This window comes from Schistocerca cancellata, chromosome 7 (genome assembly GCF_023864275.1).
Source record: "Schistocerca cancellata isolate TAMUIC-IGC-003103 chromosome 7, iqSchCanc2.1, whole genome shotgun sequence".
Lineage (NCBI taxonomy): Eukaryota > Metazoa > Arthropoda > Insecta > Orthoptera > Acrididae > Schistocerca > Schistocerca cancellata.
Window position 1 is genome coordinate 343,901,438 of NC_064632.1, and position 16,910 is coordinate 343,918,347.

Below are 16,910 nucleotides of genomic sequence, written 5' to 3' on the forward strand. Positions count from 1 at the left end.
GAAAAAAAAAAACTGATACGCTACAAGCATTGAAATTAGCCAGTTAGTTCATTTCACGTGCAGATGCAAGCTATTGCATGCGCCAAAATGCAGACACATCTTTGGATCCATGAGTTACCAGTTGTGATCAAAAGCCATGTGGTTCGGCTTGAGGAAATCAAATGAGGACCAAGTTTAGCTACACTGTCTCTGGAGGGCAGTTGAATTTGTATGCACGATGACCTGATTGGCTAATTTCAGTGTTAAATGACTTTGAAACAGAGCAACACATCATTTTCTTCCTTAACAGTTATTTCTCAGCACAACCTCCCCTGTAACACCCTTACAAGTTATTCCGACTGTTTCCGGCCACCCTGTATAAATGTTATCTGCAGATGAAAATCACTGTGTGTATGCATTCAAATGATTGACTCTCGACACACACTCACATTACTGAATTTACAAGCATCCAACACTTCTCTCGTAAATACAGATCAATAAATTAGCCCAACATTATAGTCACTTTATTACACCAAGTCTCAACACTAAGCGGATTTTATAGAATGATAACTACAGGTACAAGAATGAATGGCATTCACTGATGAACATTACCTTTTCCTCCTTTTAATCTCACCATATGTTCTTTCTGTTGGTTGCCTTCTAATAGAGATCAGCTCCTAACTTAAGAAAATGCATAGAGAGAAGTTTTGACAAGTTATACTGCCATCTTGAGGAGGTTTGAGCTCTTCTGTCCGTGTCAGCTAACACACAGATTTGTTTTTGGAGAGGATCTGCCTCGGGCAAAATATAGTGGGGGATAAAAAGAAAAATTGTGCTTTGCTCAAGGCAGATCCTCTCCAAAAACAAAGCTACTTAAACCACTAGATTCAGATCATCTACATACATAGAACCCTGTGCCACTCTATGTTGTCCATGGTGATATTCAGTCATGGATATATCGTTCCAAAGTATGTCCATGACTAAAGGATTATGCACTACATACAGTGGCAAAATGTTCTATGTATTTGGATGAAACCACCAATGTGTGTGCTGTGATTAGAATAATCTTGTCTTCGTGATCTCTCTGGGAGCAATACATGTATGTCCATATTTAGGACTTCTGATGCCCCAAGGCCAAAAAAATCTCTACTGTCCATCCCATCCTCTCCCTGCTGAGACTTGAAATGCAGATATTTATTAAAGTTTTCCTAACAAATGGAAATGTTTATCTACTTGTTTAATATTGATCTGCAAATGTTCTTTTATTATTTACTTTTTAGAAGGTACGAACGTGCAAAAAATAATGTTCCCCGACTTTCTGAATACGGGTGCACAAAATAATCTCTATTAATAGTTTCACTATGATTCTTCAGTTTTATATCTGTTGATCAAACAGTCGATAAGAGTACTGCCAGTCCGTAGTGTCCATCGGGCTCAACATTTCGGCGATTAGACATGTGACCATTGTCAGTTACTCTACCTAACTAATCTCCTAAGGGCACGCAGAAGACTTTATATCCTGCCCACTGCAAGCTGTTCCCTCCATGTCAACAGTTATGGAGACGCTAGCATCGGCATATGAGGCAACATTAATGCTGCTGCTCTGTCAGCCCTTCGGCTATAATCCCTCCAAGACTTTGGAACCAGCACTGGATCTAATTAAGAAGGGGGTCAATAAACACAACAATCTGGTGACCAGGGCGAACAGAGGAACTACATCAATGCTACGACAGACGCCAATGCAAAAGTCTCCACGACTACCAACACGTAGGTAATGGCTTGCAGTTTATAAAATGACCACGCACCAGCTGTCTCTCATAGAAGATTGTGCCCACATCAGGGCAACAAAATAGGTGGCAAAACCAGCAGTTCTGACCAGTTTTTGTAGGCTTTACTTGGTTGTAAGGTGAAAACCGTAACTGGCTCCACAAGTTTCTCCAAATAAATTCCCAATTTGGGGACAAGCCCCCATCCTCTTACCCAAGGCATCAGTGATCAAGCAAAATGAACGTGCAAAACAGCATAAAATTTCCTCTACCATGGCTGCAATCAGCCCACCTTTCTCCATAAGAAGGAGAGGGGACCACAGAGCTCAGTTGGTCAGTGCACCTGATCATAGGAGCATGAATGATCACCAAAGTATTATGCCCACTGGACACTAGGGACTGGCAGTACAGTTAAGACTGTTCAATCAATAATTTCATTGTTTGCCAGCTTTCTCTGAAGAAATGTGCTAGTACAGTCTTTTGTGGTACCATCTTCAAACTGATGTTTTGATTTTGAAAACACTTTTTTTATTTTGTTGCATGCAATTCACTGCAATCGGTCTTCCACAATTTCACATGGGGAAGGTGCTTGTTCCCTACCTGCATTTCTTGAGGATTTTTTAAAAACATCAAGAGGCACAAGTTTCTTCAATGCTTCTTCTGGTACTTTCCTTTGGCCAGATATCGAGACCAAGCCCCACTCAGCCACTTTCTTCAGTGATCGAAACACAGCAAATCAACATCCATTAGCAGCAGAGTAGGAATTATATCTGAAGTCAGTGCCAACTGAGTTAACAAACTAAAGCGAATTGTATTAAGTAATCTACATGAAAATGTTACAGTGGGCACCTGTTATTACATGTAACTGCATGTGCGAAATAAGAAAAGTTAACAGAAAGGCGATGGTAAGATAACTCATATTTAACTGATAGAAGTTGAAAAAATTCTATTATTCAAACATGCTTGAAAGTTTAAAAAATATATTGTTTTGTTTATGAACCAGAAAAAAGTGCACAAATATTTTTAATTGAGTTAACAAAACCGTACCTGTGTTGACCTACCTTAACGCCATTTTAACCACACTATAACAATTATCAAGCAAAAATGAAACATGACCCTGGATACATATGTCGGACCCATATCAAAGAGGACTACAGGTGACACTGAATGGATAAAAAGGAGGGCAAGGTCACAGGTTTGTTTGAACTATGGGAGGGTGTCATGCAGATGCTGACAGATGCATACTGTCCTCTGAAAATCTACTCAGAAAGTTTCTAGAAGATGTGATGAATTTAGAAATTGTCACTCCCAAATGCATCGCAAAGACAAGATTAGACTAATTACAGCATGCACAGATGCTTATAAGTGATCATTCTTCATGCAGTGCATACGTGAATGGAAAGAGAGAAAGCTCTAATAAATGGTACAATGAGACATATCCTCTGCCTTGCATTTAAAAGTGGTATGCAGAATGTAGATGTATATGTAGGGGTTTCTAATATATTTCTGGATTCATTACATAAAGCTGGTTCTAGAACATTTCTTAGCAAGCTTCCACAGGATAGTTTGCATCTACAAGCATCTGCCAATTCAGGTCTTTCAGCATCTTCGTGACACTCTCCAATGGGTCGAAGAAACCTTTGACAATTCGTATGCCTTTCTTTGTATCAGTTCAGTGCCCCCTGTTAGTCCTGATTTGTCCAGATCCCACAAACTTGAGCAGTATTCTAGGATGCAAGATATGACTGAATGTTTATGCAGTTTCTTCCACACAGTACTTCATTATAGAGCACTGCATTATCTGCAAAATGTCTGAGGTTATTAATGTACTATAAGGACAGCAACAGATACACATCCTTGAGGCACACCTGAAGTTACTTCAACATCTGTCAATGACTCTCTATCCAAAATAAGATGCTGTGTGGTCTCCAACATGGTATTGTCTCTCCAGTCACAAATCTGGGTTGATACTCCATATGAATACACTATCAAGAATAAGTGTATGGTGATACTAGCTTTTGGAACTCGAGGAACACTACATCTATCTGATTGCCTTCATTCATGGGTTTCAGGTTGTTATGTGAGAAAAGTGTGATTTGGTTTTCACATGACTGATGTACTGGTTAACATGGAGGAGGTCATTCTGTTCCAGGTACCTCATTATATTTGAGCTCAGATTGTGTTCTAAGATTCTACAACAAATGGATGTCAAGGATAGTGGACAGAAGATTTGTGGATCACTTCAGCTGTCCTTCTTGTCACTGGACATAATTATTTGGTTGAGAGATCTTCGGTATGTTATGTACTGTAATTACATACGCAAAAAATGTACTCACCAAATGGCGGCAGGAGAACACACTTGACAAATGTATTATTTACACAAACTTTCGGAGCCAGTGGCTCCTCTTCCTGGCAGAAGGCTTGAAGGGGAAAGAGAGGGATGAAGGAAAAGAACTGGCGATGTTTAGGGAAAGGGGTAGAGTTCGGAGAAGTCGCTCAGATCTCCAGGTCAGGAGAGACTTACCAGATGGAATGAGAATGAAAGACTGATCATTGGGGACTGCAACAGACGAGACTTGAAAAGCTGTGAGCTTAAAGGTGGAAGAGAGGGTAATATGTAAGACAGAGATTACTGCTAAAACATCATGCACAAGTTAATAAGAGCAGAAAGCTAAGTGCATTGTATGTGATAGAGGTGGGAGGGAGATAGTGAAAAGTTGACAGGTCAGAAAATGAAAGATGTGGATGGCAAGAACCCTGGGGGAAGAATCCAGATGACACATGTGCATGCTCTGCAATAGGATTTTGTGTTTTGCCATTATATTAGCCTATCTGTGCCCATTCATGCTAACTGACAACTTGGTGGTAGTATAAAAGGCTGAAGAGTTTTTACATAACAGCAAGTATATGACACGTTGTTTCACAGGTGACTCTCTCTTTCATGGTCTATGTTCTGCCAGTTACAGGGCTGGTATAGATGGTGGTAGAAGGGTGAATAGGACAAGTCTTTGGTGGGGACGGTCACAGGGGGAGCCATAGCATAGGGATAACGGTGCCAAAGGAGCACACAGGGTCTGGCATGGATACTGCAGTGGTTGAGAGGGCGACAAAAAGCTGTTCTACGTGTGGTGGGCAAAGTCTCAGATAGAATGAACCCCATTTCAGGGAACGGTTTTAGTAAGCCATAGCCAGCTCCATGCTATTGTCTGGATGGTTTGTATATCAAAGCTGATAAATAAATGGAAAAATTATTCATTTTGTTCTCCACTTTTTTCACCTAATGTGACATTCCTGCCTGAACTTTAAATAGCCCTATTTCATCAAACTTGCCTTCTCCTATACTGTGCGATGGAAGCTGTGCTTCTCAAAGATAAAATTTTTGTTTACACCATTCTGCTACTACCTGACCAATGGCAGCATGTTCTATTACTATCTGCTTGTTGTTTGCAATGTGGTTGGCCACATTAGTTCTACAGTAACACAAGAGTGTGACGATCATCAGCCTACGAAAATCATAGCAACTTCTTTCTATTAATTATGATTGAGCAGGTCTAACAACCACCCAATAGTGCTGATGTGGTTAAATAAAAATCGTGAAGACAAAGAACAATTAAAGGGATTATTATTTCACGATTGGAATTTAGGCTCTCAAACACTATATCCTCCTTAACAAAGAGTTCTAGGAAAAAACTGCACTTTAATCATGTGCTTTTTTCTCTCTCCATGAATTCAAAATTTAGCAGCAATTTGTAACCAAACAAAGCATCAGAATAATGTTTTTCTGATTCACATTCGTCTAATACACTATATACTATTTTCTGACAGACATACTGTGGTAATGGTGGTGGTTGGAGTGGTGGTGGGAGCAATAATACTTGCATATAGATATATTCACTCTGTTAAGATTACACTAGACATTATATTAGTCTATCATGTGTCAGGTGACTGCCTCTCTTGTTTCAGACATGTAAGTCGTCATTATATTAGAACAGTCCAGTAACCAAGAAAGACCACAAACCTTCTGTCTAAGTGTAGCTTAAAAGTTTCTGGAAATGTCAATTCTGAGCAAAATAGTTCCTGTGATTTAACATTCTATGATAGTTAAGAAAGCTGGCTCTTGGTATGATCAAAACTGCATTGACTAGACATTAATGTCTTGGAAAATGGACTCTAGAAGATAGATGGATAGTTTGTCTGCAATCCTTGATGTGGTTGCTTACAATTCCATTTAGAAAGGAGGCTCTCAGCATAAACTCATCGAGGGCATATATGTCACAAGATTTTCAATCTGATAAAAAAAACACATTTTGCAATAGATTTTTTAAAATTTGTACAGAACATGCTTATAACAGATTCTTCAAACTTAAATATGGCTGGCCATAGGGTTCAGTACTGTTTCCAATTCCCTACTAATACTCTTGCAACCTTAAACAATCTCACAAATATATCTATGTTGATGACATCATTCTCATTACTCAAAGAGGAAATTTCAGTGAAGTGGGGGACACACAGGCCAAAGATTTCCAGAATTTATTACTTCTTAGAAATGGTGCCTGTGATTTGGTCTGGAAATAGCTATAAGGGTAAGCACCTGCACTTTCGTTTCAATTGTCTTTAGGTTTGTAACAAAGTTTGATGTGCTCGCCAGTCATTAAATACCACCATCTTCTACACTCATGACAGATTTCAGTACCATCACATCAATTCACTTTGTATCCTTACGAAGTGAACATGGAAGCACTACCCTCCGTTTGCACCAAGAATAGCATTCCACTTTTTGTCTGAAAGTGCCTGAGGAGCATAAATAAGCAGAAGTCTAAACACAATAAGGGGACAATGTTTACTGTGGAAAATTGTTTACCTACAGACTGAATAATTCAAAAGTGGCCTAGCAAGTGTGCGGGGCAATAAAATAGCGGAACGTCCATTCACACCAACTATTTACACATATTAAGAAAGTCTTGTGGCATGATTTTGAATAATATATAAGTGACTGTCAAGGTGGCAAACCAAATGCACATTAGTTTTAGTTGTGCATGTGAACCTTCCACAACAGATTCAATTTTTATAAAGTCTGCGCAAGATGGGTCCAAAACCAACTAACAAGTGCAAGCAAAATTGTATGAGAATGTGCTACTGGACTGTCATACTAATGAAGGTGAAATGTTTTTAAAACAAATCACTGGAGACTAAACATAGTTTCATCACTTTGAATGAGAAAGCAAATGCCAGACAATGAAAATCAGAGTCGCTCCCATGCAGGAAAACTGATGCTCACAGTATTTTGGGATGCCAAGGGCCAGTCCGGAATATTACTTGGAAGAGGTCTCAACAGTAAATTGTCAACATAACAGTGATATATTTTTGCAACGAATTGAATGCAACAGTTCAAAACAAACACCATGGTACTGTCAAATGGCATTATGATTCCCCCTCCCTGCCATAGAGCATACACATGGCACTGCCAACACTTTTCAAGTTTTTCAGCATATGGATTTTGAGGTGTTGGAGCATCCTGCAAACATTCTCACCACCCACCATAATTCCATTTCTTTGTTGCACTTAAACATAGTGCATGAGGCCGACAATTCACCTGTGCTGAAGTAAATCATGCATAGAAGGCTTGCTAAACCGAAAAACTTTTCTTCAGAGGGTATGGAAAGCTTGCTAATGATGAACCAAGCACATTTAAAAGCTAGGTGACTATGATGAAAAATGATATTGTACATTTTTGACTGTTGTTGTAATAAATTAGAGATACGTTTTGCAGATACTTTTTGACTTATCCTCAAACATTACATGTCAGCAATACGGTCAGGCTCAGGAGCCACTCTTTCTGATACACTCATATTTCCAAATACCTGGGTGTAACCTCAGATTTTTAACCTACCACTGCCATCCTGAAAAAGTGGCAGCTAAAGTTCAAACAGTTGCCAAACTTAACTGTTTGATATCCAACTACACCACCAAATGAGAATCTAATCTGCAACTTGGCACTCTACTCCTGTCCAATGGTTACCCATACCGAGTATCACCCAGCCTCCTGATATCCCACAACAAACACCGACGTGAGAGATCAATGGAGAGCCCGAAGCCTTCTAACTTCACTGTGTCTAGTTTTCTACTTTGTAAATACATTTGTACGTACAACATATGTTAGGAATCAATTGGTAATCTATCATCAAATGAGAGAAGAGCGATACAAACAGCTCTCATAAGAAAGTCTTACATAAATGTAAAATTAGTTAAGAAAATTTTTAAATCAACCACAGCTGCTCCAAATTTTTACAAAAACTCCTTTATATCACTTCTACTTAAAACTTTGATTAAGATGTTTCATGACTTTTTTTCGGTATGCACATCTGCCAAATGATAGTCATCTCAGACTAGTAACAAAAATAAAATTAGTATATAATATAGTGCCATTCAGTGGTTTTTAAGATTTCTTTCATTAGTCCATGCAAACAAAAAAATCTTTACACGATTCAGATGCTTCTTCAAATATTATGTCATTCGTGGTATACAAATGGAGCATTAAAACAATGCTTCTTTCAATATTATGTTTGTGGTGTACAAATGGAGCACTAAAATTTGCTTCTTATGTGTCAAATTCCTGACAATTCTAAACATTAAAAATCTATACTTTCTCTCATTTCAGGGTTCAATGGTTATCTAAGACTGGTAGTCCTGGAGCAAAGATTGACCGCTGTGAATTCAAAAACTGGGAGTTCCTGGCAAGACAAGATTTCAGAGGATTCAGTATCAGATTCTGAGTGTTTTAAAATCACACCAAGAAGAAAAACATGCAAAACTTCTGTTTGCATGTCTAAATGCCTTTCTTTTCACAGTGCTGATGTCTTAATTTTACATCAACAGAAACATTAATTCGTGCATATTTACAAGTCATCCTCCAACTTCATGCTTGACCTGAACCATTCACACCACATAAGTATACACAAATATTAATAAAACTTTCTGGATGATTAAATCAAAAATACACACAACTTATGCAAGAAGTATCTTACTTGCAAACAGAATATGCAAAAAAGACATCAGCAGACCAATAGTACATGTAACTGCCAAATTGTACCTTAATTTTTGAGAATTAAAGTATTTTATGTGTTTTTGTTAAATGTTTCTTATATTTTGTGATTGTATGTACGTTTATGCACCACCTTTATTGATTTTGTAAGGACAGAGAAGTATAAAAGATGAACACAAGCATAACTTATATTTGTGTGTTTGCACTGCTGCAAACTTCGTTTCCTTGGTTCTACCATGCAGAGGAGTAACAAAATACAGGTGCCTTTGCTGGATTTTACAGCTACATTCATAATCCACATGTTATGTATGGTGTCTCACTGACCTCAATTCTATGTTGAAAGATAAAGGTAAGACAATAACCCACAGGTTGGTTTAAACACAACAGTGTTTCGTTGTGCATGGTCCCACTGGAGCTGTTATGCACGTATTACTGACCTGAATAAACCTCCATAGGAAGATACGACCACAATCATGACAAACATCATTGCTTTTGTGATACAAGTGTCAAGGTGTGGCGAGAAACAATGTTGCATGGGTATACTGACTTCAAATCTTTCAACACTGTATGCTCACTGTTCAATGTTATTATGACACTGTACTACTTCCTTAAGAGTGTCTTTTCAGGAGTGCAGTTGGCTCTGACTGCAAATGTATCAAACTGCGCAAATGAAGGAGCTCTTGGAATGAGAGGATATTCGGCGAATGGACTGGCCTAATTTGGCCTGCCCATTTCCTCCCGGACTTAAATAGCAGCATCAAGTAAGTTTAGGATGCACTGGGGAGACATTTGCAGCACATCCACTCATACAGCAGTTGTCAACTGTGCTGGATGAATGAATGGAATGTCCTACCACAAGAACTTCTTACCAGTTTTTTGGGTATCATGGGGACACCTTGCAAAGCAAGCATTCTCATCCTTGTAGCCAGCATGGGAGAACATTGCAGAGTACACATTGTCATATGTGGTCATCACACACCCTATTAAGAACCATGTCCCACCTTTTGGTGACTTTGGTGTAACTGTTGTCTTCGAATAAAAGTTCCATTTATGCTTGTCTCATTGCATATTTCTTTCAGTTACCTTCTGTACTATACTACAGCAGTTTTTTCTACGTATAGTCTAAGTTCATTGTGCTACAGAGGTTGGACAAAAAATAGGAGAACATCATGAGAAATGCATGCTTGAATGTAAATGTAAATGTAGATCCTAGACTAGCCTGCACATTGCACTGTTGTCTTTGACAACATACTGAACCTGTTCAAGAAGCATTTCTAAGACATATACTGCATACATGAAAAGCATAAAAATATCATCCACTAACAAGGAGAGGTCCCAACGATGATATCAACTTTTTGAAACACTCTATATTGTGATGTAGGTTAAAATCCCAGATATCACACACTGCAGCCATTCATCCTGGTGGATCCTAATTTGCAAGTAATTCGGGGGAGGGGGAGACTTGGAATTTTGTATGATACTCAATAGCGTTAACAAAGTTACATTATGTGATCTGTTTGCGTGGTTTAATGTGTAGAACAGCAGCTTCAACGTAGGAGGTTGTGAGTTTGAGTCTTGTCAAAGGCACAATGCTTTTCTATTTTAAAACCTTTATCAAACTGTCATCATTTTTATTCAATTAATTGTAATGCAATTTTTAATCACATTTCTTTGTCACATAATTTTAATCATAATATCAACTTCATTTGCTCCCATCTTTCTTCCTATCACTCTTTCTCCATTTGCATGTGTTTTTAACTAAATTTATGAATTAATTTCGATTTAATTCCTTTTGTTTTATCACAGTTTTTTGTCCATATTATTGTGGTCATTATATCTATTTCTAATTTTGCTTGAATTTTGTTTTACTTACAAACCTGCGTTTTTTTTTTAACCATAGCTCATTAGGTATTTAGGTTATGCACGGTAGTGCAAAAAAATTGCACTTCTGGTAACCAAAAGAACGGTAAGAAGGTATATTTGCTCTGCAATGGTTACAGGATACAAATTTCAGAATATCTCAGCAGTCGGCATATTCGATGATGAGGATGAAGACGTGGAGAACAAATGGAAAAAATCAAAGGCATTGTTCAATATGCCACAGACAAGTATGTTCTGAGTAAGGTTTTATGGGATGGGAAAGATCCAGCATGGCTTAATAGCCGTGTTAGAGAAGGGCTATGTAAACAAAGAGGACTTCACCTCAGATTCAAGAGAAGTAAAAACCTAGCTCACAAACAAAAGCTGAGCGAAGTGAAAATGAGTGTAAGGAGAGCAATGAGAGAAGCATTCAATGATTTTGAAGGTAAGACGTTGTCAACAGATCTGAGTAAAAACCCAAAGAGATTTTGGTCATATATAAAATCAGTAAGTGGGTCAAAATCATGTATTCATTCTCTTAGTGACCACACTGGCACCAGAACGGAAGATAACAGAGAGAAGGCCCAAGTACTGAATTCGGTCTTCCGAAGTTGTTTCACTGTGGACGATCGTAACACTGATCCTCCTTTCAATTGTTGTACGAACGTTGAAATCACAGATATTGAGATAACCAACCGCGGAATTGAAAAGCATCTATAGTCGCTTAGTAGTGGAAAGGCGTCAGGACCAGATGAGATACCTATAAGATTCTATAAAGATTATGCAAAAGAACTTGTTCCCCTTCTAGCATTAATTTATTGTAGATCGCTTGAGCAAAGAAAGGCACCTAACAACTGGAAAAAAGCACTGGTCATGCCTGTTTTTAAGAAAGGCAGTAAGACAGATTCACACATTATAGACCTATACCGTTGACGTCAATCTGTCGTAGAATTATGTAACATATTGAGCATACATACGAAAAGAAATCCACTACTCTATTGATGACAAACAGTTGAAGACAGCATCTGTCGGAAAATATCTAGGCTTAACTATCCAGAGCGGTCTTAAGTGGAATGACCGCATAACACAGATTGTGGGAAAAGCAGACACCAGACTCAGATTCATCAGAAGAATCTTGAGGAAATGTAACTCATCCATGAAAGAAGTGTCTTATAACGCGCTTGTTCACCCGATTTCTGAGTATTGTTCATCTATCTGGAATCCCTATCACGTAGGACTGATAGAGAAGATCCAACAAAGAGCGGTGCTTTTCATCACAGGATCGTTTAACTGGCGAGAAGACGTTATGGACATGCTAAACAAACTCCACTGGCAGACGTTACAAATGAGGCACTGTGTATCACGGAGAGATTTACTATTGAAATTTTGGAACAGCATTTTTCAGGAGGAGTCTAACAACATATTACTTCCCACCACGCGTATTGACCACAAGGAGAAAATTCAAGAAATTAGAGCCAATACAGAGGCTTACTGACAATCATTCTTCCCATGCATTATTCGCGAGTGGAACAGGGTTGTAGGGATCATATAGTGGTACCGAAGATATCCTGCAGCACACATCATTAGGTGGCCTGAGGAGTATGATCATACAATGTAACTTTTCTAACGCTATTAAGTGTCACAGAAGATTGAAAGTGTCACACACAATTACGACTTTTTTTCCCATCAATTACTCGCGAACAAGGGCCCAGCAGGTTGAATGGCTGCAATGTATGATACCTGGGACCTTAACCTCCATCACTGTATAGATAGTTTCAAAAAGTAGATCGCACTGTACCTCTCCTTGTAACTCAAAATGTGGACCCAAGTGCCAAGAGCATGTTGAGTGATTGTGTCAGATGGTCATTAAATAGGACTGTGATGAAAAACGAGGACAAAAGCCACAAACATCACTGCAGGACTGAAGGTCACACTTGCAAAACCTGCCAGAACGAAAACAACATGAAGAGAGTTCAATAAGCTGGGAATTGCAGCTTGAGCTGGTTCCAGAACAATGCACAAGTGACGTAAATGCCTATAACAGGAAAATGCGGTGCTGAAGCCAAAAAACCATGACGATGGAGTGAGCAATGGAATAAAGTAATTTGAATCTTGTTGCACAGTCTCCAACTTCTGGCCAAGTTTATCTTATGAAAGTAAAACATGGTGGAAGTTCAGTGAACATTTGGGCAGCCAAGACACAGTATTCCATAGACGCCATGGACACTGCACAAGGTCGCATTACTGCCAATAATTATGTGACCAACTTTGCGACTCAGCTCCATCCCATAGTACAATGTTTAATCCCCAATGGTGATGCTGTGTTCTAAGACAACAGGGCCCCTGGCCTCACAGCTCACACTGTCCAGGTCTAGTTTTGTGAGCACAAGGACACATTATTATTCTATCTCCCCTGGCCACCACATTGACTAGATTCACTACTATTATTCAACCTTTGTGGTCTACTTTGGAGAGAAGTGTGCGTGATAGCTAGCCACATCCATCGTTGTTACCTGAACTTGCCACTCTTTGGCAGGAAGAATGGTTTAAGATTCCCTTGGAAACCATGCAGGACCTGTATTTATCCATTCCGAGGCGACTGGAAGCTGTTTCGAATGTCAACAATTTTCCTACAACATATTAAGGCATGGTAATGTGTTACAAGGGTAATCCCAAAAGTAAGGTCTTCTATTTTTTTTTTTTTTAAATACATAGACCTGTTTATTTCTACAATGGTTTACATCAGTTTACAGCTTGAACATTTAGCTACTTTTCGACATAATCACCATTTTTGTACACGCTGTGGCGGTTTTTGTATGCCCATGTCATACCAGCTCACTACCATGCTGTTCACAAAAAGTTATGAACCTCTTCTTTCACCTCGTCGTCTGAGCTGAATCGCTTTCCGGCCAAATGTTCTTTTAACCTAGGGAACAGGTGATAGTCACTGCGTGCCAAGTCAGGGCTATAGGGTGGGTGGGTGATTATGTTCCACTGAAACTACTGCAGGAGAGCAACAGTTTGCCGAGTGGTGTGTGGGTGAGCATTGACATGGAGAATGTGTACGCCCTTGCTCAACATTCCTCTTCTCCGGGTCTGAATTGCCCGTTTGAGATTTTTCAGAGTCTCACAGTACCTGTCAGCGTTAATTGTGGTCCCAGCAATTCAGTTTCAACAACGAGGTGAAAGAAGAGATTCATAACTTTCTGAACAGCATGGCAGCAAGCTGGTATGACATGGGCATACAAAAACTGCCACAGCGTCTACAAAAATGCGTCGATAGAAATGGTGATTATGTTGAAAAATAGCTAAATGTTCAAGCTGTAAACTGATGTAAACCATTGTAGAAATAAACAGGTCTATGTACTTATAAAAATAGGAGACCTTACTTTTGCAATTATCCTCGTATGTTTTTGGTGTTTTCATATTTTCATCCAACTTATGTATCTTACCTAGGATGCGAAAGTTAGCTTATTTGTTAAGTTTCACCCACCAGTTTATTCTGCACAGTGACAGTTATTTACAAAATAAATATTATTCACAAAGGGTTATATTCACATGATGTGTAAGAGTAGTTATACGAGTTGATTAATGAAGATCATAAAATAGATGAAAATGTTTGCTGCTACAGAAACTTAAGACTAGCTTAGCACAAAACCCACTACTTAATTAAGTCAAGTCATAGTAACTGGACTGTCTGTCTGTATTCAAGAAATAGATTCAACAAACACCGATGTGGCACAAAACTAGTCACATAAATATATTAATAATTTTATCAAAACTACAAGTTAATACTGTTTGACTGGGTTGCTGCAGTGTAACACACAGTATCTCCTAGGTACAGGTATGCCAACACTGCTACAGCTATTAATGAACTTAACTTCTTAAACAATGAAACTGAGAAACAGCAGCACGTAGACAACTACACTATATTTCCAGGATCACTCAAGTTTTTATATGCAAACAGCTTTCAGCAATAATGGTGTCCCAATTCATTGTATACAATGTATGGTTCATTTATGGCACTGACTTGTTTCAGACCTATTTTAGTTGTCAATAAGGAAATAATTCTGAATAGTTTTTAAGGAAAAAGTGTACAGCTCCCTTTTGGATCCATGAGCATGTTTTGGGAATATTTGACCCTGAAATGCATTTCACAGAATACTGCAAAATAAATGTTTACAACTGCTTCATATGGCTCAAAACACTTTTTTAGAAACAATTTTTCTGTTTATGACAACAGATGGAAGTCAGCATGTTAAATCTAATAAACAGGGACCCTGTTCTCACAGTTTGCACTTCAGATTTTTGTTTCCCATTTTCAAGTGGGCAAGCGCACTGTCTTGAAGAAAACAATCATCAATACAACCCCCCACCCCCCACACAAACCATTTGTCATTCAATGAGTTGGTCAAGAATACCTGCACTCTGCAAGGCAAGCAATTAAAGCAAACACCTTTGCTTCCTAGAAAACATTGGTTATTATCTTTCCACCAAGTAAAATCTACTTCATCTTTTCTGATACATGGTTACTAACAACCACATACTGCTTTTTTTTCCGCTGACAATGGGTGGACCCACATCTGAGCTACAGTAGCAAATGTGGAAATAAAATCCGTTTAGAATCACTTCAGAACTGTCACAACATTAATGAAAATTTTATTTCTGTACCTACTTTTGCTCAGTAAATACAGCACCCAGCTTTTTCTTTTGATTTACCTACAGTGCCAGCTATTTAACACACCTTTAAACATTAAACAGCAAAGTGTGCAATTTATTTAGGCTCTGTTGTGGTTACAGTTTCATCTTGTCATCGGAGTAGTGGCCTGTATGTCTCAAGTGATACAGATTGTCATAGCATACATGCAATCACAATAGAGAGTATCTGTTGAGAGCCCAGACATACATGTGGTTCCTGAAGAAGAGTTAGCAGCCTTTTCAGTAGCTGGAATGGCAACAGTCTGGATGATTGACTGATGTGGCCTTGTAAGATCAACCAAAAAGGCCTTGCCGCACTGGTACTGCAAACGGCGGAAGCTAGGGGAAATTACAGCCATAATTTTTCCTGAGGGCACACATCTCTACTGAATGGATAAACGAGGATGGCATCCTCTTGAGAAAAATATTCTGGAGGTAAAATAGTCCCCCATTCGGATCTCTGGGTGTGGACTACTCAATAGGATGTAGACAACAGGCGAAATGAAACTTGAGATCTACAGATCGGAGTGTGGAATGTTAGATCCCTTAATTGCACACGTAGGTTAGAAAACTTAAAAAGGAAAATGGATAGGAGCTAGATATAGTGGGAATTAGTGAAATTCTGTGGCAGGAGGAACAGGACTTCTGGTCAAGTGAATACAGTGTTATAAACAAACTTAAATAGGGCTAACACAGGAGTGTGTTTAATAATGAATATGGAAAATAGGAATGCGGGTATGCTACTATGAACAGCTTAGAAAATAGAAAGAAGCACACACCTTACATAGTAGACCAAGTTTATATGCCAACTAGCTACGCAGATGATGATGATGATGATGAGATTGAAGAAATATATGATGAGATAAAAGAAACTATTCAGATGGTTATAAGGGGCTGAAAATTTAATTGTGACGGGGACTGGAATTCAACAGTACGAAAAGGAAGAGAACGAAAATTTTAGGTGGGGAAAAGAATGAAAGAGGAAGCTGTCTAGCAAAATTTTGTACAGAGCATAGTTTGATTATCAATAACACTTTGTTTAAGAATCATAAAAGGAGGCTGCATATGTGGGAAAGACCTGAAGACAATGGGAGGTTTCAGACTGATTATATAATGTTAGACAGGGATTTCACAACCAGATTTTAAAATGCAATACATTTACAGCGGCAGATGTGTATTCTACCTACAATTCATTGTTTATGAACTGTAGATTAACACTGAAGAAATTAAAAAAGGTAGGATATTAAGGTGATGGGACCTGGATAAGGTGAAAGAACCAGAGATTGTTGAGAGTTTCAGAGGGAACTTTAGGCAATTGTTGACTAGAACAGGGGAAAGGAATACACCACAAGACGAATGGTTAGCTTTGAGAGATGACACGTGGAAGGCAGCAGAGGATCAAACAGGTAAAAGGACAAGGACTAGTATGGATAACACGAGAGATATTGAATTTATTGATGAAAGGAGCGAATATAAAAAGCGAGCAAATGAAACAGGCAAAAGGGAATACAAATGTCTAAAAAATGAGTGTGACAGGAAGTGAAAAATGGCTAAGAAGGAAAGGC

General features: G+C 38.6%; 1 protein-coding gene across 1 annotated transcript in view; it reads left to right on the plus strand.

Moving 5' to 3' along the window:
• Window positions 1–8,878, plus strand: part of LOC126092003 (acylphosphatase-2) — a 163,934-nt gene extending 155,056 nt beyond the window's left edge. The window contains exon 3 of the mRNA XM_049907379.1: window positions 8,404–8,878. Coding sequence (XP_049763336.1) covers window positions 8,404–8,518 — 115 coding nt within the window. The 3' untranslated portion in view covers window positions 8,519–8,878. The remainder of the gene's footprint in view (window positions 1–8,403) is intronic.
• The last annotated feature ends 8,032 nt before the right edge of the window (window positions 8,879–16,910 follow it).